Source organism: Apium graveolens, chromosome 7, assembly GCF_009905375.1.
Source record: "Apium graveolens cultivar Ventura chromosome 7, ASM990537v1, whole genome shotgun sequence".
Classification (NCBI taxonomy): domain Eukaryota; kingdom Viridiplantae; phylum Streptophyta; class Magnoliopsida; order Apiales; family Apiaceae; genus Apium; species Apium graveolens.
In genome coordinates this window covers 262,887,040-262,910,037 of record NC_133653.1, presented here as the reverse complement: position 1 = coordinate 262,910,037, position 22,998 = coordinate 262,887,040, and the positions used below count along the sequence as shown (strand labels likewise).

The following is a 22,998-nucleotide window of genomic DNA, read 5'->3' as shown; positions in this document are numbered from 1 at the left end:
CCCGACGCAAGATTTTTGATACGATAATCATTTCGGTGAATCAAAAAAACCCGTATTCTCAAAAGACGAGATAATATTACATTATTTTCGTATAAAGTGTTTTATAAAAAGCCCGGTTAGGATAATTATCCAATACAGGTATTAAATCGGATCATTTTGGCAGTTACTTAGTGGCTAAGTAACTAATTTAACGATCCAAAACGATCCAGAACGAACCAATATTCCGTAAATATAAATAGCATATTTATTATTTCATTTTATTCGTTTATTCATTTGCAACCAGTACGAATACAGTAAATAGAGAGAAAAACCCTAGAAACCGATACGTTCCTGAAAATCGAACGCACGAACAAGGACGTTACCGAACTCCGATTCAAGCGTATAATATATTAAAACGAAGCTCTCGAAATATAGAATCATAATTAATCATCAAATCAAACTCAGAAACATCAGGTAATCTTCTTTCTAATTGTTTTAATTCGAATTTATTATGGATTAAATTATGAATTTTTGTTCTTGATATTTTTGATATGATTTGATGATTCCATCGTGTAGATAATATTTTTCTGGTGAATTTGGTATATTACATGTCAAAAACTGAGTTCAATAACATACATAAATTGATGATTGATTCTCGGATAATAAAATTAGGGTTTGAATGTTTGAATGTTCTAAATTTGATTTGGGAATTTCTTGTTTAGGGGTTACCTGTTAATTTCATTGATATGGTTGTGATCCTTGTTGAAATTGCAATCGAATGGTATGCAGTAGAGTAACTGACGATTCCTGGAAATCGATTAATTGAACTCACCGGATTATTGCCGGTTTTGTTCGAGTTTTTTTCTAGAATCGTGTTGAACGGATTTTTGTGGTTAAATCCTGTTGATTTGTGCTTCTGGGACAAAACGGGATCGATCAGCATCAAAACCCTTGAAGAACCATGACCATTGAGGCCAGAATTGAACAGACCGGAGTTTGAACCGGTGGCCGGATTCTGGGATTCATCCCGACCCGGTTCCAGTTCATACCCGACCCGTTTGGTTTAATCAAAACCCGGTTTTGATCCAAAAACCTCTAAAAACAATTATGTTTTTATGTTTTTACAGTTTGGTACCTAGAAGTTTTCAGATTTTTCAGAAAATGGATTCTGTTTTAAATTCTTTCAGAAATCAGATTTGTGTTTAATTATTTTCAGAAACGGTATTACCTTTTTATAATTATTTTCAAAAATTGTTTTTATTTATTTTCAATTCTAAAAAATCTATATTTAATTTTGAAAAATTATTTTTAATTTTAAAATAAATCTTAATTATTTGATTAATTAATTTTAGTTGGTAATTAATTATTTAATTAGCCAATTAATTTAAATATTAAGTGATTAATTAATTTAATTAGTTATTAATTAATATAATTGATTTAATAATTAGATTTAATTTATTAAAATTGATTTAAAAATTCCGAAAAATAGTTTCGAGCTTTAAAATATTATTTTAAATTATTTTCAAGGCTCGATAATTATTTTAAAATTATTTTAAGGCCAGATTCGGTTGTTCGAACCCTATTATTTAATTATAAAATGATTCAGAGTTCCGTTTAAATTCTGAAAAATGCTTAAAAATTCGTAATAAATACCGGAAATATCATTTTAACCCCGAATCCTCTTTGATTAATTATTTTAATTAAATATCTTACGTGTTACGTGTTATATATGGTCTGATTGATGCATAATATGATTGTACGTGCATTGTTTAACTGTTTCTGCTGTAACTTTTAATTCGTACATCGTATTTGGGTGAAACGAAGGGTAGTTAGAAGCTAATAACGAATAGAATGTGATGAGACGTAGTATTGATAAGTACATGTGATATTTAACAGAGGAAGCGAGGCGTAGAAAAGAAAAACAGGTAGTCAGTGAGTGGGAGTCAATTGATAAGTGCTAGTAAGGGGAAAGTGTTTCTTTTCCTCTTGATTATATTGCAAGTACTTCTGAACCTTTTTAAGATATATTGCAAATATTTTCGAACTGTTTCATAATATGTCGCTATTATTCAAAATAATTCTTGTTTTATACTGCAAGCACTTTGAACTATTTAACCTTGAACCCTGATTCTTATTGATCTTGAGCCATAAGCCTTATTCTTCATAAGCCATTGATTGTTGAATTCCCACATACGAGCCATACACATACGATACTACTCCACAAATACATATCTACCACATACTGATTCTGATATTGAGTTTCTTAACATACCAACCCTTATTCCTTGTTTATCAGAAGACCAATTCTTGAAACCTTTGAACCCTTGGTCTTCTACTTTCTGAACCTTTCCTTGATTGAAAGTCAATCTTTTCGAATTTCCTGTTATGCCTTTATGGTGTTATGAATCACCCTATGCTTCCAGATAAATGTTGTTTTTGATTCAACTTATTGATTTACATTGGTTATCATATTGAATTGTTTTAGAATTGGATGGTTTTATAAATGTGGACCAGATTCGTGGTCAGACCAGATTCGTGGTCATAATAGGCCAATGCGTGCCTTGGATCCAGTATATAGAGCAAAGCTGGGAGCCTTGCTCGGGGTTAGTGCGTGACTGATCAGCAACCTAACCTTGGTTTTTAAATAAAAATGAATATCCAATTCTAATCATTATTTATCAGCAAACTTGATTCCTTATATCATATCAATGGATCATTGTTAATCTCAGTTACTGTCTTTGTGACTTGCTGAGCTAGTTAGCTCACTCTTGCAAAACTGTTTATATTATTTTCCAGTGAAAAATGAAACTGGTGGTAGCGAGGATCCCCGGACAAGTGTGCGAGCTAGGTATCCAGGTTGAATTGGAATAGACTAGCAGATGATGTTTGGCTTGGTGGTGTTTATAGTTTGGAATAAAGTTGAAACTTTCAATGTAAGATAAATAAACTGGGTTTGGTACGTTTGTGTAATAAATAAGATTGTGGCTTGTGGACATACTTTAAACTGCATCGATCCGTGGATTATGGTAAAAAAGGTCATTGCATACCTATATATTCTTATATTCATAAACAAATTTAAATATAATGTGAATGTGTTGTGGACCCCCAAACTTCTGACCCGGGTTTGGAGGGCGCTATACCTTGGATCTGGACCGTTGGTGAGTTTTGGATTGAGGGACGCGTGGATGACTGTGATGGGTCAACGTGTCCCCGGATCCGGACCATTGGAAGGTTTCAGATCCGGGTCACCTGGACGATAGTGATGGTACCATGTGTCGGGAGCCCATAATTCATTTGTTAATTTTGCCATGTGCTCCTCTCATTGGGCTTAAACTAGTATGTGATATCGGATACCATTCCTTGTCTTGAGATATCTTAAGACATGTTGCTTTTCTTCTATAAGGATAACAACAATTATATTTAAATTTTACAATAGAAGAAGTAGGGGTGTACGCGGTTCGGATCGGATCAGTTTTGGGGTAAAAGTCGAACCAAACTGCGAAAAGCGGTTTTAGAAAATTATCATCCGCAACCGCAAATGGTTTTGGGGGTAAAAGTCGAACCAAACCGCGAAAAGCGGTTTTAGAAAATTATCATTCGCGCGTCACTTGCGGTTGCGAATTTGCGGTTATTGCGGATCGGTTTGCGGTTCAACTACTTATTTTATTATAATTAATTATTTGCAAAAAATATAAATTCGAAATATTAATAAATTCAAGTTTAAGTTACGTGATAAATTTACATTAAAAAACAAAATACAAACTAATAATCCGTGTGGAGCGAGGATATTAAAAACATACAAAAATATGGAGGTGAGAGAAAAGAAAAAAGAAAAGGATAAAAAAAATTACTTGTTGATTACATTTTGCATTTGTTTTGCTTATATATCTTATAATGATTGTGAATGTAATGAACGAAGTCTTAACACTAATCTATGATTAGTTATTAAATGTGTATACTTATTAATTTATATGATATTAACTACATTTTTTGAAAATTTAAAACCGTATCCAAACCACAAATGAGCGGGTTTTAAAATTTAGATCCACAACCTACCCGCGTTTCGTGATTATCCGTAAAATGCGGTTCGGTTGCGAGCGGTTGAGCGGTTGGATGCGGTTTGTCTGTACACCCCAAGAAGAAGTATATAAAGGACTTCAATTTTATTTATTCATGATTATTGAATATGATATCTGACATCAGTGCTGAGCTCATGTTTGATAGACCTTTTTTAGTTGTTATGAGAAGTAGTCTGATAAATAGTTAGCTTGTTATGAAATTATGATAAGTAGTCTGATAATTAGTTAGCTTATGTTGGGAGTATAAATATCCAAAAGAAGGTTTGTTACAGTAATTTTTCATTTCCAAGTAATCATTCTCAATCAATACAATCTCTTTCTCAATCTTTCTCAATCTGCACTTATCTCACTGAGCTGAAGCTAATTAGATTGATTTCAAATTTCATATCCACGTGTAGGGTTAAAAATGTGATTTATTTTTAATTTTTACTACTTGATAACTCTGCCACGCACTAGCCCGAAATTAAAAAATAATAGTATCACATTATTATTTGTATTAATTATAAAATCATAATCCGTGCAAAATACAAATTTAAATATAATATATAAAATATTTTTAAAACATGTAGTTAAAAAAGTCGAAGTTGATTTGTGTTAAAAAAAATAAAGTTTATAGAGAATAGAAGTCAACTTATGTTAGGTAAGTACCAAAATTTGGTAATTTGTACTTTGGTATTTTTAACACCAAATTATATATGATTTCGCTTATTAATAAAGAGTATAAATTTAAAATATCAACTTGTAATTTATTTAAGTGACCTTCGTAACGTTATCATGGTATAATTAAATTCTTCTTTTTTGCTATCGGATGACTAACTAACAATATTAAACATTTAATAATAGGTTTGTGCCTTCTGTTTTTAATAAAGAGTATAGATACATAGGATAAATTAGTACGATGAAGTATGGTAGTGATTTAAGTGCAAGTGAAATACACTCGGCAGTGAATAATGAACTTTAATATCATAATTTGAGGGTGAATGATCCAAAATATCACAAATTAAAAAAACTGATCCTTAATATCACTAACAAACGCAATTTTTAGTTACGTTTATTAATGAGCTCAAACATAATTTTCTTTCTTATTGGGCTTTGAAGTTGGGTCTGCAGACTTTTAAAAAAACGCATTTTTTTCCTCCGTTACAGGTTCAAAGACGCATTTTTTTAATGCGTTTATCTCATAAACGCATCCTTTAAATGCGTTTTCAAACTTTTAATTTTATTTTTATTTTTTATAAAACTTATTTTATATTCTAAAAATAATACAAACGTAAATAAAAAATACGTTTTATATAAACGAAAATAAAAAATGTTTTAAGTGATAAAATGGGTCATTTTTTCGGATTGTGAGATTTTGGGTAATTTGTTCTAAAATTGTGATAAAAAGGACCAATACCCCTCTGCAGTTTACTTTTAGACTTCAGACTCAGATCAAATCAAAGAGCCATATTGCTCCCGAGGATAATAGAATTTGATCCTCACTTTCCAACAATCCTATGTTTATACTAAAATCATCTGAACTATAACAAAAGTGGAACAAAACTGTTGACACTAGACAGGACTCTAGGAACACTGATTCTTTGCGTGTCGGTTGGGTCTGTTTGAAACTTCTGAGTGTGATACTTTCTCTGTTGAAATGGTCCACCATTACAAATGCACAACCTAAGTTCTAACGTGACTCATTCAAACAATCTAGTCATTATGATTCATCGACAATTACGTAATTAGCATTCATTGTTCATTCATTCTCTTTGTTGAAGAGTATAAGATACTGCCTTCTTAAGATTTTAGAGTTTCCGGTTACTTAACATGGCATCAGAGCTCGAGAGTGGTCTTGGTTCTTAGTCTAGGTTTTAGATGGATTGATTACTCAAGACTCTTTAGTTTGGTTTAATCTCTGTAAAGATACCGAACCTTCTTTTTTGGACTCAGAAGTATGCATGCTCACTGAAGGATTTTTCACTCTCTCTGTATATATGATTGCCAGTGATGACAAACACTGTGTTCATCACTTCATCGAATCATTGATTATTATTTTCAAGTGATCAGTTTTTCGTATGACAATATTAAACATAACAAAATCTGGAATCAGATGACTATATTTTTTACATTTTGCTTAAAGTTGGAATTATAAGCACTGCTACTAGAATTCTATCCTTTTATTCGATAATGGAAAGTAAGGATTAAAAGAGAAGGAAAAGATACAAGACATTATATAGCCGTTAAGTAAGAAGACAGGCTTGGAGGCACTGGAATGTCCACAGTACCTTCCAGCATCAGCAGAACCTTCTTCATGGATGGGCGAAGCGATGGTTCGTCCAAAATGCACCAGAGGCCTACTCTCACCATTCTTTCGAATTTTTTCTTATCAGTCTCCGCATCTATAATCAATTTATCAAGCTCATTATTCTCAAAGCATTCATTCACCCATATTGCAAGAACATCTTCCTCCTCCGACAGGCTTAAATTGACACTTCTTCTGCAACATATGATCTCTAAAAGCATGATACCAAAACTATAAACATCTGCCTTAACTGTAACTGCCATATTTCGGTGCCATTCAGGTGCAACGTACCCCCTCGTACCTCTTAACCCTGTATAAGTATTTGTTTGGTCTGCCTTCAGGAGCTTTGCCAATCCGAAATCAGAAATTTTGGCAGACCTGCATTCATCTATCAGTATGTTTTGAGGCTTGATGTCACAATGGATGATTTGGGTTTCACACTCTTCATGCAGATAAAGTATTCCTCTTGCAATATCAAGAGCAATTTTAATTCTTTCATCCCATCTTGGTGGGTTTTCGGGATCAAAAAGAACATCAGCAAGTGATCCATTAACCATGTATTCATATACCAGAAGCTTTTTTGGTCCATCAAGACTGTAACCAAGAAGCCTGACAAGGTTGCGGTGATGAGTTCTTCCTATGACTTTCATCTCATTCTGGAACTCTTTCTCTCCTGCTGCTAACATATTCTCCAATCTTTTCACAGCTACTAGTTTGTTGTCAAATTCTAATTTTCCTTTATAAACTGTCCCAGAAGCTCCTCTTCCTATCTCTTCTTGAAAACCATTTGTCACTTCTTCCAATTCTGTGTAAGTAAATGACCGCGGAGCAATATCCTCCATTAGTTCAAAATTTCCATTTGCCGAGATCTTTTTATAAGCCCACACTCGATTTCTGTATGCAACAAATCCAGATATCAAGAACACAATGAAGGCCAAGGCAAAAATTATTACACTAATGATAACAATCCCAAGGCGAGACTCTTTCTTTCTCGACATGGTGGGAATACTTGGAGCTTCTATTCCTGGTGTTGGAGAAGACCACTTGATATAGGCAACATTAGAATCAGTCAATAGCCTTCTCCCATATCTCAATGGAAGCCGTTGTTTTCTGCACTCTCCATCTTTAAACAATGCTGCTTCGCAGTTACAGTCTTCCAAGCAAGCTCTTTCACATTCTTCCTTGATTTTCATTTCGAGAACTGAATAAGGGTCATTTTCCCACCAAGTGTTCTCCAATGCTCTCATGCTATATTGGTTCCTTTGCTCATTGTTCTTGCAAATTTCCAAAGTATAATTCCTCTTACAGCCTGCAGTCCAGTTGCCAAGGCTAACAAAATCAAATCCAGGTGGACATACACATTTAGCTTCATCATCATTATTTATACAAAATCCATTCAGGCCACATAATCCTTTGGGATCACATTTGTCACCCGAAGATCTCCATACAATTGATGAATTGTTGCCTCTTTTATCCAAACTGAATGAATACAGTTTCAAGATACCATCAAAATCTATTTTCATGAGGTAAAGTCTCCGTGTCTCAGAAAACCCGTTGGATATATTTTTTAGAATGGCACCTGAATTATTTAGCAAATAAAGGTGCCCATCCGGTTCAAGATTCAGTGTCACATTTACGCCACCACTTGCAAAAGTGCCAGTGCTCCAGTAAGCATACGAGCCAACATCTGTAGTCTGCACTGGGTACTGCACGAGGTTTGAATCACTCTGCATTTTAAGTCTGAATATTCCTGTGGAATAATCAGAATTCGACATGCTAGAAAATAATTCTTGTTCCTTTGAAAGAATCTGACCAGGTAAGATGGTGTCAGTGGGGTGATCAAAACTCTGCCATATCTTTTCTTGGCTAGAATCATAGAGCACAAAGTTTCCAGTGTCTAGCATGGAAGCAGAAGAAATAGATTGATCAAGTCTCACAACATCTGTAGTTGAGTCTTGAGATTGTTGTTGTAGGACAAGCCTCCCGTCAGTAGTCAAACGTAAAGTTACATCGTCTGAGACAGGAGGATCATCTCGGTTGGCTGTCCAGACAACCGTCTTATTCACAGGAAGTCCAGCAAGATAAATTCCAACACGATAACCGTTATTGCCTAGCGGATAGAATCCAAATGCAAATAAACCAGAAGGTGACAGCCAAGACGAGTTTCGTGTTGGCGTTAGAGAGGAGCCTTGGCTTATAATATTAGATGTTCTGTTTTGAGCTGCTGCATAATACATTGCAGACAGCAGAAGAGGAAGAATTAATAGAGAATTCGCCATTAAAATGTTTGTTCTTGTTTGTGTTCTTGCATTAGCCATAGATTGGAGCTATATAAAGAAGCCAATTTACACTCTCTACACGTTTTCTTTCAAGAATAAATTAATAATCAACTGTAGACTAGACCGATGACTTGCAAGGTCAACTTTTAATTAATTTAGTTTATGCTTCAGTAATTAATAAAATAAAGCTGATGTCGAAAGGACTAATAATGTAGTAATCAAGATTAATCAACTGGTGCTTAGTTGTTGAAGCAAGATTGGAGAAACTTCTATATATAGAAAGGTGGCCTAATAATCAACTGGGCAACGATAGTGATTGGACTATTTGAACATAATAATATACTTGACTAACGGTGTTTCAAATTGGAAAAAATAGATTTGACTATAAGATTAATATCCGATACAGTGAAGGGTAAAATATAAAGGCGGTAAGAAATTAACGAAAGTAGAGATAAACGGGATAAATAGTCGAAATAATTTAAAAAATTTCTTTAATTTTCCTTTCTGTGTAAAGGGGCTGTGTTTCCGACTATGTGACGCTGCACATTTTATGTACTTTCATATAAATGATTTCAAAATTTTGGAATTTCGTTAAAGCTGTTTGGATAGAGAGTTGAGAAACGAAGGGTTAGGTTAGGTTGGGTATAGTTTGAACCCCACCATATTTGGATATCGTGAGAGTTGATGAATCTATACTATATTATTACAACCAGAACGCCCTCTATTTGGTAGTTGCTCAGTACAGTTGTTTGGTAGTTGCTAGGTACAGTTGTTTGGTACGACAAATAACAACAGTCAGATCTAAAGTCAGAAAAATGAGAATAATCGGATATAATAATAAAATATTATTATATTAATATTTAAACTGCTCTCATGTATTCAGGGTTCGAACTCCGTCAACAGCTTATTATATTTAAACTTTTATATTCTTTATTTAAACAATATATTATATTATATTATTTATTTTCAGTCAAGTCTCAAATTATTATAAAACATATATTGTTATAATTTATTATATTCTTCGATTTATTTTTTAACTATTGAAAATTATATTATAAAATATATTATTAAAAACTATCGAATGTTAAAAACAATCCGTGTATCGCACGGGTTATAGGCTAGTAATGAGTTAACCATTGAATTTTATGAGTGGAGGTTGGATAATATATTTTTTTATATAAATCAAAATAAAATTAGACTTGTATCCAAAATTTTAAAATTTTAAAAAAAATTAAGATTTTTATTTAATATTTAAGAAAAATTAACAAATAGTTACAATTGAAATATTACAATTTTCGATTAATATTATAACTGAAGTGAATAAATTATATAAGTAAATTTCAAAATTTAAATTCATGCAAAATTAAAATTACTACTATATTTAATAAATTTCTATTATTTTGTTAAGTTGATTCAAATTAAAATTTTTGCTGGTCAAACAAATCTATAGTTTTATATAATTACAGAATCAAATTAAATATCAATTCAAATTATTCTAAGAAAAGAATTCAATTTATATACATCTGTGGTGAGGAAGGAATGAGAGGAGAGGGCGCTGGAGAGAGAGGGGAGAGAGAAAGAGAAGAGAGAGAGTGGAGAGTGCTTGTGCAGCCATTCATTTTTATAAATTTTTATTTTTTAGATGTTTATTCAATTTTATACAATTCAAAAATATAACAAATCTGAAGTCTGTATCATATAACAATCAATCACATCCACTATTTTCTCCCACTATACCCATTTTATTCATTAAATATTGATTTCCAACTTTATATTTTTTCTCATTAAATTATATTTTTTTTTATCTTTCATCTCACTACCTTACCAAAACTAATATTATTTTAATGAATTTCTTGTCCTCCGTGCCCAAACCATTTGTACAGAAATGATTGGGACGGAGGGAGTAACAATGAACTGCAAAAAAAAATTATGTTGGCACAATCAAAACCCCATCTGAGGTGTTGGAAATCGTTAATTTTTATATCAGGAAACAACCCCTTATAAGACCCCGCAAACCCAACCCTTGCATTAATTTTTTTTCGCAAACGAGATTTTAAGATTTCCTGTGTTTCTTCATGATTTTGTATTGGGAATTCATAAAAAAGTTTCGAATATACAATTTACTTCTCATACAAAATGTATGTGCATGATGTACCAGTGGACCTTAGTTAATAAATTTTAGAGATTACTTAACAATTTTATTACGGGGACGGTCTACAACAACCGTTTATTGTAGACCAGTTCATAACAGACACATTGGTAGCCGTTGGATGGGAATTGGGTGGCTGGGATTAGGGGCGGACTGCGGAAAATTTCCGCGGTTGGGTGGGACGGGCCGCTGAAATTTTCCGCGGTTGGGTGTGTTGCTCCCTTATCCCCGGCAACCCAACAGCCTCCCCACCACACAAACCAACGAAAAATTCCCAACAAAATTCTACTTGGAGAGTGATCAATTTAGGCGAATTTTGGGCATTTTCATCAAGAAATTCAAGTAGTTTTGTCAATTCAAGGTATATTTCTTGTCTTAAATTTTACATTTTCATGGCGGATAAATTATTTGCTCGTATGTTTCGTCATAAACGTCAAAATGAAAAAAAAGAGTCTATTGATCATAACTTACATCTTGATGATTTAAATACTAGTGAAGAACCTAAAACCCCTGTATATGTTGAAGATGATGATTTTGTAGATAGAAATGAGGAATTTATTAATTTAGATGAGGATTTGGTTGATGTTGAAGATGAAAATGATGAAAATGAGGTTGCAAACGAGGTTGAAAATGATAGTGATAATGTTGAGGGTGAGGAGGAAGATGAAGATGATAATGTAGAGGATGCAAATTTGTATGAAAATGTTGATGGGGGGGGGGGAGTTCCATATTTGAATCAAATTTTTTAAAGTGTGGATGAGGCCGGTCATTTTTTTAGGGCTTATGCTTTACGAAATGGATTTGCTATTAAAATTCAAGCTAGCCATCGTAATAAAGACAACGAGATATATGGTCGTTTATATGTTTGTAGGCTTTATGGAAAAAGTGTCGTCGCCGAGAGTAGTCAAAATAAACGGCGTAGAGAGGTTCTTCCTAAAAGCGAGTGCAAGGTGAGGATTTATGTCAATTATCAAAAGAAAAATCGTTACTGGGAGGTAACTAGCCTTGAATTGGTACACAACCACGGTCCTGTTTCCCCTAGTAAGATGAATTTGGTACAACGAGAAAGACATGTCAACACCGCGACCCGTAGTTTGATTAAAACGCTTTATGGTTCGGGGGTTCGTAATTGTCAAGTGATGAATGTGATTGGTAACATTCATGGAGGTAATGACAAAGTTGGTTTCAATGTTCAACATGTTAGGAATGTGTTAAGAGACGAGAGGAAGAAAATGTTTGAGATTAGTGACGCCCAAGCGGGGTTGGACTTGTTGCATAGGTTGAATGAAGAAAGTGGTTTTAAATATTTTATTAGGATCGAAGTCGATGAAGAGAATCGCTTGAAGTGTCTAGTATGGATTGATCCGAGATAAGACCTTCAAATCGTCTAGTACCGAACATGAACAAAACCCAATGCACATCTCCGACACAACATGGGATGAATATGTAGTCCGCCTCGAGAACAGAAGGACCAACAGTAGCACTGGAAAAACCGGTAAAGCTACGTAATGCTTTATTCCATGCCCTATGCAATGTATCTCCACCGACCCTCGATGCTTTTCTTATTTTCTTCACATGTCCTTTCCCAAAAACCATGAAGTAGGGATCCATGAAATAGTAGACGGGTTTCCTCTCCCATATACCTCCAGTGTGAATCTCCTCCTCCCAAGTCCTTAGCAATCCCTGAAAGTATATATGAATGCAACAAGTTCAATTAATGCAACAAGTAAAATTAATGCAATAACTAAAATATATTAGACAACTAAAATATATTAGACAACGAACAATACCATATAAGTGTATATGATCCTGTCATCAACCCATGTTTCTGAAGCCAGATTCTGCATAGCTGATTTATGGACGTGATAGTCCTGAACACTAAGACCACCAGGATTTCTCGGCGCCATCCCAAAGCCCCATCCCCAATCTGAATATATAGCATTCTCCTTTGTCATGCTGAGACTCTTAGTGATACTCCACTTCTCCTCTTTCATCCTGCGGGATGCAAGCTTCGCGGGCCTACTAGATGAAGTAATAGCCTGGGGTGGCTGAGACACATGCTGGGATGGCTGTGTCATGTCAACGACATCCTGGGCAGGAATGGCTGGAATGTCAAAGTCGTCAGCCAAAGGTGCAATGAAATCTGATTTTATGTTCTGAAATGTGGGAGGTCTGTAGGCGGGTCCTTTGATCTTCTTCATCAACCGAGAGAATGGTGTGAGGAAGGTAGCAGAAATCCTCCCAAACTCCTCCACAAACTCAGGAGGAACCCTAGCATCCAGCTGCTTCAACATATTAAGCCCGACAACCATCTACAGACAAAAACAAGCAAACATTTTTTCATTAATTCCACAAGGATATCATATCATCAAGATGAAATACGTGTGAATGCAAATTTTATAGTGTGTTGGGGTGTAATGTGAAATATGCATATTTGTAAAACACTTACAACTTCATAGCCCTCGAGGCTATCATACAACTCCCTCATCTTGTACTGCTGCTGAGGCTGTGGATCGGGCTTCCCTATGCGCATACGAGATATATCAGCATACCACGCCATGTAATCAGCCTCCGAACCTATGTCTACCGAGTCATCAACAAGGCCATCCAAATCTGAACAGAACCTAGCCCATTTGCCAATATCAATAAACCACCGCACCAACCAATCCTCCCCTGCAAACGTGGCATCCTTAGCCCCCCTATAACCAACCATGTTCACCGGTGCTCGTGGAATCTGGGGACTAGAACCAAACTGTCTGGACACCCTGTCCGAATGTTGCCACTCGACCACGTCGTAACATACAAGGGGAACTCGACCGCACCCAGCTAACTGTGCCTGTATCATCTCGCTGTCCATAACATCCTCGAACCTAGCATACGGCCTCCAGATCACCTCATCACCAGCAACACCATCAAACTCACCCCTATAGAACGGTAAGCTGTGGTGAGGTCATGACATCATGCGCTTCTTCGAAACCCCGACATGAGAATCACTAGCATAGGCCCATCCCTCAGCAACCGGATAATCCTCCTGACCGGGAGATCGTAAAGGCACGCCAATACGAGGAAATCTCTTGTAAGACCAAACCTGTAACACCCAGACACAACAAGCAATGCTCTTGCTGCCCTTCCTTGCAGCAATCTCCAAACCCCGGTATATATGAGCTAGCACAGCTGCACCCCAAGCATAATAAGGAATCTCCCGCATTTTAATCAATGGGTGCATATACCGAACATGAACAAAAGAGCGGTCGATGCTGGGGAAGAGGATACAACCCATAATGAATAGCAGATACGCCTTGGTATGTACAACCGTGGCCCTCATATTGTTCTTCTCAGGCTTCTGTGCACCATATCTCTCAAACAACCACCCCAGCTTGATGTTATTCCGATACAAAGCCTCCTTCACCTCCTCCTCGGTCAAAGGCTCAAACCAATTATTAGCAAAATACGCCGTCTTGTTCTCTATCACCCCACAAGTCAGCGCATCCCCCTGAACTGACACCCCTAAAATAAACCCCACATCCTCCAATGTAACAGTCATCTCCCCCTGCCTCGTGAAAAAAGTATTGGTCTCAGGTCTCCAACGCTCCACCAAAGCAGATATCAACCGAGTGTCAGTAGCCAAGACAACAGCAGGGTCTGCAAAAATCCCAAACCCAAGCATGTGTAGCAATTCCCGCTGTGGTCTCCTTAACTTCCACAAGTGCAATGACTTGTTCCCCGAATAGCTCTGCAACTCATTTCTCCCTGCACCATCCCAAACATCCTCACTGACGTGATACCGATTGTCCCAAATAATATTATGCGCATTAGGACCCGACAACATATTCCCGAAATCACCAAAATTATCCATACCTGAAAATATTGTCAACATAATTCATCAATCACCACAATAAATACACCACCACGTACACAATAAAAACAATTACCATATGTTAATTACATCCTAAAAATTAAGCACTGAAATTTAACCCCTAAATTAACCCTAAATTCATAATTATAAATTCCTAATTTTTTTTATTCGAATTTCACACCAATTTTTCATTAAATTCGATTTATACACTAAATTAATTCGAAAGTAACACTAATTTAATTCGGCTTTAACACTACAATTATCATTAAATTCGATTTTACACTAAATTAATTCGAAAGTAACACTAACTTAATTCGCTTTAACACTAAAATTATCATTAAATTCGATTTTACACTAAATTAATTCGAAATTAACAATAACAATAATTTAATTCGGATTTAACACTAATATTATCATTAAATTCGAATTTAACAACAAAAAATTTCGAATTATATCCTAAAAATTCGAATTATATCCTAAAATTTTGAAAATAACACTAATTTATCCTAAAAATCAAATTAAATTAATCCTAAAAAACGAATTAAATTTTCATACTACAACACTAACATTTTTTGAGTTAAATCAATTCCAAATTATGAACCCTAGAAATTCTAAAAAATCGAATTTAATCATACTACAATTCATATGTTAAATTATTACAAGGATTCATACATTAATTAACCCTAAAAATTTGAATTACATACACAAAATAAGATCTACAACAAGAGAAAAACATAAATTTATATCAATAAAACTGTAAATAACATAACAGAATCGATTATATACCTTAATAACGAAAAAGGAGTATGATTCAAGGTTTCGTTGCTGTGTTTTTTGCTTGTGCTGGGTCTGCTGTGTTTTCTTCTACTGCGGCTGCTGTTTTCGTGTATGTATAGAGTTTGTGTGTGTGTTTACAGTTTGTGTTTGCTAGGTATTGTTGCAAACAAACGACACCAACCGCGGAAATTTTCCGCGGTCCGAGGGCTAGGGTATTTTCGTAATTTTTGCTTACCGCCGTAAATTTCCGCGGTCGGTGGTATATTTTTTTTAATATCAGCCGTTGGATCAACCATCCAACGGTTCAGAAGCTGTTTGTTGTCTAAACGTCTCTAGCAACTGCTTGCTAGAGACCTGCCCCTTTTATTATTTAGTTTTCTTATGCCTTTACATTGCAGTTCAATTTTATTTCGATACTATAAGAATTGCATTCATTAGTTAACTTTAGGTTGAAATTTAATAGAAGCAATAGTAATTAAGCTAATAGATTGTATCATATGAAACAAATCTGAAATCTGTCCTAATCAAGGCATGCTCTTATTGGACATCCTTCTTTGTAAGCCTTTTACATTACTGGCATAAGATTGAATAACTTCATCAAGTAATGGCTCTCTGTTTTTGAAATTTGGTCCCATCTCAATCAAAGTATGGTTTTCGATATCAAGCTGTCTCAAATGCATAAGCTCTTCTTCAACTTCCTTCATTGTAGGCCTTTTAGCTCCTTCAATTCTCAGACATTTTTTAGCTATCCCTGCCGCTCCTTCAAGTTGCTGTGGGTGGCCTTCTATTCTCACACGGGGTTCAAGAATTGTGTAGAGTTGATCATCATCCAACGCAGACAAGAAATACATCCCAAGATTTCTGTTCTTCTCTTCTCTCCCAAATGAGACAACTTTAGCTCCAGTTAAAAGCTCTGCAAGCACTACTCCAAAGCTGTAAACATCGCTTTTCTGTGTCAAGATCCCCGAGTGGAAGTATTCAGGGTCTATGTACCCAAAAGTTCCCTGCACCAATGTTGCTAAATGAGTTTCTTCCGGAGAAAACAGCCTTGAAACACCAAAATCAGATACTTTTGCAGTGTATTCATCGTCCAGAAGTATGTTAGCTGACTTGACATCTCTGTGTATGATATGCACGGGAGCTGAATGCATATGCGCAAGTGCTCCTGCTGTTTCCGTGGCTATTCTTAGGCGCATATACCATGGGATTGACGAGGCACAACCTTCATCATGTATATGATGATAGAGTGTATTGTTTGTCACAAATTCATAGACTAGTAAAGGTACTGGAGTTTCCAAGCAACAACCTAAGAGTTTAACAACATTCGGATGACTTATCTGTGAAAGTATGATCATTTCATTGACAAATTGATCAATTTGGCTTCGATCAACTACTTTAGACCTTTTGATGGCAACAATTGTGTCATCTAGCATTCCCTTATAAACTGTACCATAGCCTCCTTGACCGATGACATTCTTCTCATCATAATTATTTGTAGCCTTCTTTAGCTCTTCCTCTGTATATATCTTGGCTCTTTCAGCAGTGTTCTCTGTTTTGTATAGTAGTTGTTGTAGCATGATACCGCCATTCTGCTTGAAAAAGTTTTCTTTAAGCTTTGTGGTCTGCCTCCGTCTGTGTTGTCGGACTCCCCAGAATGAGACCAAGAAAATCACTATCATCACAGTTAAGCCACCTCCAATTCCTACAAACAAAATATTCTTATAAGCATAGTTTTAGGCCGTGATCAAATTCTTGAACTCTGTTGCATGCTGAAGTTATTATTTCATATATGTATAAGTTTAAATCGGTTACCTCCAATTAAAGCTGGAATGACAGAACGATCTTTACTGTTTTCTTCGGCCTTTGGAGGTGCCCACTTGATATAGGCAATGGTAGAATCATTCAATGAATATTTTCCGTATCTTAATGGAAGACTAACTTTTTTACAGTCCCCGTCTTTGAAAAGGGCTGCTTCGCATTTACAGTCCTCCAAACAAGCTGCTTCACACTCACTCTTATTTTTCACTTGATCAACAGAATCAGGATCATTTTCCCACCAAGTATGCTGCAATTGAGTCATGTTATATTGGATCGTCTCGTCCTTGTTATTGCAACTATCAACAGTATAGTTCCTCTCACAGTCATTCCTGTTGTCAAGACTAATGTAATTGAATCCAAATGGACATTCACATTTAGCTCCACCATCATTAGTAAGAGTACAGTATGCATTACTGCCACATAATCCTTTGGGATCACATCTATTTGTCGGAGCATTCCATACAACTGATGAGCTCTTTTCCTTTCCATCCAAACTTAATGAATAGAGTCGAAGGATGCCATCAAAATCGAGTCTCATAAGGTAAACTCTCTGTTTCTCGGGAAACCCTTTGGTTAGATTTTGTAGGACGTAGAACGAATCACGGATGCCAAAATAACTACTTAAATAAAGGTGTCCGTCAGGATCAAGATTCAGAGTCACATTTGAACCCCCACTTCCATAAGTGCCAGTTGACCAGTAAGAATTCAAGGAACTGTCTATAGTCTTCGCTGGGTACAGAACAAGATTCGAATCACCCTGCATTTTGAGTCTGAATTTTCCTTGGGAATAATCAGATCCCGTCCTGCTAGAAACTAAATCTCGATCTTGTGAAAGAATCTGACCAGGTAAGATGGCATCAGTTGGGTGATCAAAACTCTGCCAAATCTTTTCTTGGTTAATACCATAGAGCACAAAGTTTCCAGAGTCTAGCATGGAAGCAGAAGAAATAGATTGGTCGAGTTTCACAACATCTGTAGTTGAGCCTTGAGATTGTTGTTGGATGATGAGCCTCCCATCTGATGTTAAACGCAGGGTTACATCGTTGGAGACAGGAGGATCATCGCGGTTGGCTGTCCAGACTAAAGTCTTGTTGAGAGGAAGTCCAGCAAGGAAAATTCCAACACGATAGCGATTATCTCCTTGCCTAAAGAATCCAAAAGCAAATAAGCCTGAAGGGGACATCCAGACCGGGTTTTCAATTGGCGTCAAAGAGGAGCCTTGTCTTATATTGGATACTCTTTGTTGAGCTGCTGCATAACATACTGCAGACAGCATAACAAGAAGATGACTAAACAAAGAATACGCCATGAACTTTATGTTAATGTTTTTCTTCTGTGTTTTTGGACTTATGTTCCTGCTCTATCGGAGTTTTATAATAATAGCGTCAGTCTCTGCACATCACCTTCTCAGAAAACGACATGATATTTACTTGGTCAAGAGATGGAAATATTAAAACCTAATTCTTTCTAGATCCTCACTTTCTGAATATTCGTTTCACCGTGTGCCTGTGGAAAATTGGCATTTGCCTTAATGTTACGAGTCCTCTGTAGTAGTTAGACAAAGTGTGTTGCATGAAATTCAACCAGGATGGCTGGTTCCTAATATGGTCATTATGTGGATAGTCAAGTATTTCAGTTCCATCAAATCTTAATAACAGTACAAATATAACATTATATCAGATCTAAGATTCAACATAATAGTCTATAATTTCCTTAAAATCTATAATCTGTGAAAAAAATCAAAATCACATATTCAAGTCAAGTTGAACAAAGAATATATGCACAAATGTAGGAGCATTTCTTCTATGCTAGCATGGGCAGGTTACGCAATAGTCTTCTTCTGTGCTTCCTTTGTCAAATTAAAATTATATTTTAAGTGAACTTTACCCTTGGCAATTTATAACGCGTTGTCTAAACACCACACTTCAAAAGATACTTTTAGAGGTTATGATTTGAAATGGTTTTTTTTTATTCTAACTCCTATTTTAATGTAATCTCCCACAAAATCTTAACAACTCACCAGCTGAGTTTTTTCATCTCTCAACTAATAGACAACATTTTGAGATGTAAAAAACTTGTTGGAAACTCAAACACACAATGGTTTGGTTCTTCTTGCCTGTTGTCTAAACTCAAGGTAGAAGATGGTTTAATATATAATGAAATTAATTGTTGTCTCTGAGTAATGATAAAATGAAAAAATAAGTTATATATGTCAAATCCCCAGAAAATTAATCCAAAAGCAGCCAACCAATGACTAGCGAACAAAAAATCATCGAACCAATATAGACCAACAAAAAAACCTCAATCAAGTTGGCAAATCAGAATATCCTCAAGTCAACAACTAATTTCAATTAGATAATTCACAAACCAAATTCTATTACAATTTGACAAGACAATTAATCGAAAAACATAAAATCTAATTGAGCTCTCATGATGCCATATAAAGCTTCCAGAAGTAAGCGACCAAATGTAACAATCTGTTGGCAGAGAAGAAGCAAGGTATCATATATTGAACACCTTATTCAATCCAGAATTCCCACCAAAACCTTGACAAGCGACCAACTGTTCTGTTTTAATTAAACATGTCCATACAACCAATAATGCAATCAAATCGGCTTTTCCACGAAAATGGGCAAAAACGGGCAACAATGAAATCCGGCTCAATAATCACATTGGTCACTGAAAGAAAAATAAAAAACTGAACATGGTTACAAATATTTAAGATTAACAGGGTTTATGGCCCATCAATACTATTGTCCTATAATTAGATGACACTGAATCCAACATATGAATGCCAGACAGTCCAAACAATCAAGAAAAAGCGGAGCGATAAATTAGAAAATGACAAATTCCAGTGTGATAAATCATTTATAAAAATTATAAAAAATTGCGAAATTCATATATATTAAAACAGTAACTGTAATTGACACGAATTAATTAAAATGTCAAATTTTGACAAACAATAATTCGAGAAATAAAAAAAGATTTACGAATAAATTAATGATTAAAGGAAGAGAGGTATACTCATGCTGGGATAATTTTCTAAATAATTTAACTTAAAAGAAGGAAATTTTTACCATCATGGGAGTTGAATCCATTCATCTTCGTCCCACATATAACTAGCTTTTTCCTGATCAAGTTCGTCAACATTGGGAAACATTGGCACGTGCAGCTCATTTTCAAGTTCTATTTCTACTGATCCATAATTTTCATCGTCACATTGTTCATAATAGTTCTTTTCCGGTAATTTCAATACGACATACCAATGTTTTTCAAGAAGATCATCAATGTAACAAACCTGCTGAACATGTTTCCCTAGCACGAACGGATCATTTACGAAACCTAATTTGTTCAAATTAACAATTGTATATCCCAAGTCATCTACCTTAACCCCCTAGTTTATATCTACCCAATTACAACGAAATATTGGGACTCTAAATTTGTTATAGTACGACTCCCATATACTTGTTATAACTCCATAGTAGGTATGTGAAGTATGTTCAATATTCTTCTCCTTACCCTGCACAAGCATTGTATCTGCAATGACACAGACACCACTACACTGAACTTGTCGAGTGTCATCACGCTCCTTGGTGCTATACGTAACACCATTGATTCTATATTCGCTAAATGTAGGGACATTCTTGTTGGGTCCTTCAACAATCCACCTTATCTCCTCAGGTACGTTATTATGGTCATCCAACAAAATTGATTCAATCTATTTAAAATAAATTGATTAAAATTAATTATATTTTCATATTAAAATTAATTCTGAGACTAAATGTGTTCCTGGATATTTTTAAATTCCACTGTTTCATTTTTTAACCATCATAATCAATTTTTTTTAAAAAAATATACTATTTTCTATAAAAAACCATGTTTGCTTGAATAAACAAATAACAAATACATTTACCAGGAAAATATAAATTAGGTCTATTTATGATGTTTTTATTCAAATAACAATCACACCTTTTTCCTGAACCATTTGCGAAATTCTGCATTTTGCTTGTTCTTAAGCCAGACTTCATCATTTTCATGTTATTGGTATCTTGTCATTAAAGATGCCATATGCTTGCTGCGAGAAAAATCAATTTCTTTAGTATATTAATCAAAGTGCATAAAATAATGAAATAACACACACTTAAATGTCAATAACTTACTCAAAATATGGTCTAATGTCAGTTGTATTTTGGAGAAAACACAAATGTGCTAGATGCAAGTCCTCGTCGCTCGGCTTTATCAATGTCGCACCAGATAGAGGTCTTGCATTCTTCTCATGCTTTGCATTTTGTGACACTCCTACGGTAGATTTTTCAAAATTCACCAAACACTCCACCGCCTCTTCAGCAACGTATGCCTCAGCAATACACCCTTCGGGATGAGCCGGGTTCCGTACATATCCTTTAAACACTTTCAGATATCTCTCGAAGGGATACATCCAACGAAGGAATATTGTCCCACAAAGTTTAACCTCTCTCACGAGATGAACTGAGAGATGGATCATCACATCAAAGAATGAAGGGGAAAGTGCTTTTTGAGTTGGCACAGTGTTTCCACTAATTCACTCTGTATTTTTTCCAAATTGTCTACATCGATCATTTTACTGCAAATTGCCTTGAAGAAAAGGCAAAACCTAATAATTGTGCACCTGACTTGTTTTTGTAGTACTGATCGAATTGAGATTGGAAGCAAATGATGCAATATCGTGTGACAATCATGAGATTTCATTCCAATAAGCCGAAGATTTTCCATGTTTACGAGATTCTTGATATTTGAACAAAATCCATCTGCCAACTTCATTTTAAGAAATGATGAGCAAACTAATTTTTTTCTGCATGCATTAAGTTCCATGACGCCAACGGTACCTTTTCTTTCTTTCCAGGAGTCTTTGGTCTCAGCTCCATTCTTATTCCCATTTCAGCCATATCAAGACGGACAAACTCCCTATCTTTTGTCTTCCCCGGAATATTTAGTAATGTTCCAAGCAGGGCTTCACATATATTTTTCTCGATGTGCATCACATCGAGAACATGCCTAACCAGCAAAAATTCCCAATACTCGAGTTGGAAGAATATTGAAACCTTTTTCCAAATAGGTCGAGGTTCACCCTTCTTCCATCGTGGTTGTCGTTGTTTCTTTCCAAATACATGGGCCCTTAAATGTTGTACTCTTTGAAAAACCTCTTCTCCAGTTAACGGAACATGGGCGACCCCCTTCCCCACAGTGTTATCAAAAGCTAATTTCTGCCTTCTATAAGGATGATTACGGGGCAACCATATTCGATGCCTCATAATCACTTTTTTTCGGTAATTAACCAACCTAGTAGCTTTTGTTTCATCAATACAAATAGTACACGCATTATATCCTTTTAACATTTCCTGATAAGTTCCGTAAGGTAGGATAATCACTTATTGTCCATAATAAAATGCCCCTAAGCATGAAAGACTCTTTCTTATAAACTTCGTACATTTTTTTCCCACGCCACAACTCTTGAAGATCTTCTATTAGTGGTTGAAGGAACACGTCGATATCATTTCTAGGCTCTATCGGTCCAGATATTAACAAGCAGAGCATAATATACTTTCTCTTCATACAAATCCATGGAGGAAGGTTATAAATTGATAGCAAAATAGGCCAACTTGAGTAATCAGTACGATTTTCATGAAAAGGATTGAAACCATCGGAAGATAAAGCTAATTGAAGGTTCCCAGTCTCTGATGCAAAATCTGGCCATTTTTGGTCGAATTCCTTCCATGTTTTTAAATCAGCTGGATGCC

At 35.4% G+C, this 22,998-nt stretch overlaps 2 protein-coding genes across 2 annotated transcripts; both read right to left on the bottom strand.

The window, feature by feature from the left end:
• Positions 1–6,199: 6,199 nt before the first annotated feature.
• Positions 6,200–8,657, bottom strand: LOC141672990 (G-type lectin S-receptor-like serine/threonine-protein kinase LECRK1). The gene has a single exon (XM_074479707.1). The coding sequence runs from the start codon at positions 8,619–8,621 to the stop codon at positions 6,270–6,272; it is 2,352 nt and encodes a 783-aa protein (XP_074335808.1). The 5' UTR covers positions 8,622–8,657; the 3' UTR covers positions 6,200–6,269.
• A 7,167-nt stretch (positions 8,658–15,824) lies between these two features.
• Positions 15,825–18,548, bottom strand: LOC141670745 (wall-associated receptor kinase 2-like). Its single transcript, XM_074476731.1, has 2 exons — positions 17,216–18,548; positions 15,825–17,105 (listed from the first exon to the last, which is right to left on the bottom strand). The coding sequence occupies exons 1-2, from the start codon at positions 18,528–18,530 to the stop codon at positions 15,928–15,930; spliced, it is 2,493 nt and encodes an 830-aa protein (XP_074332832.1). The 5' UTR covers positions 18,531–18,548; the 3' UTR covers positions 15,825–15,927.
• Between the last annotated feature and the right edge of the window lie 4,450 nt (positions 18,549–22,998).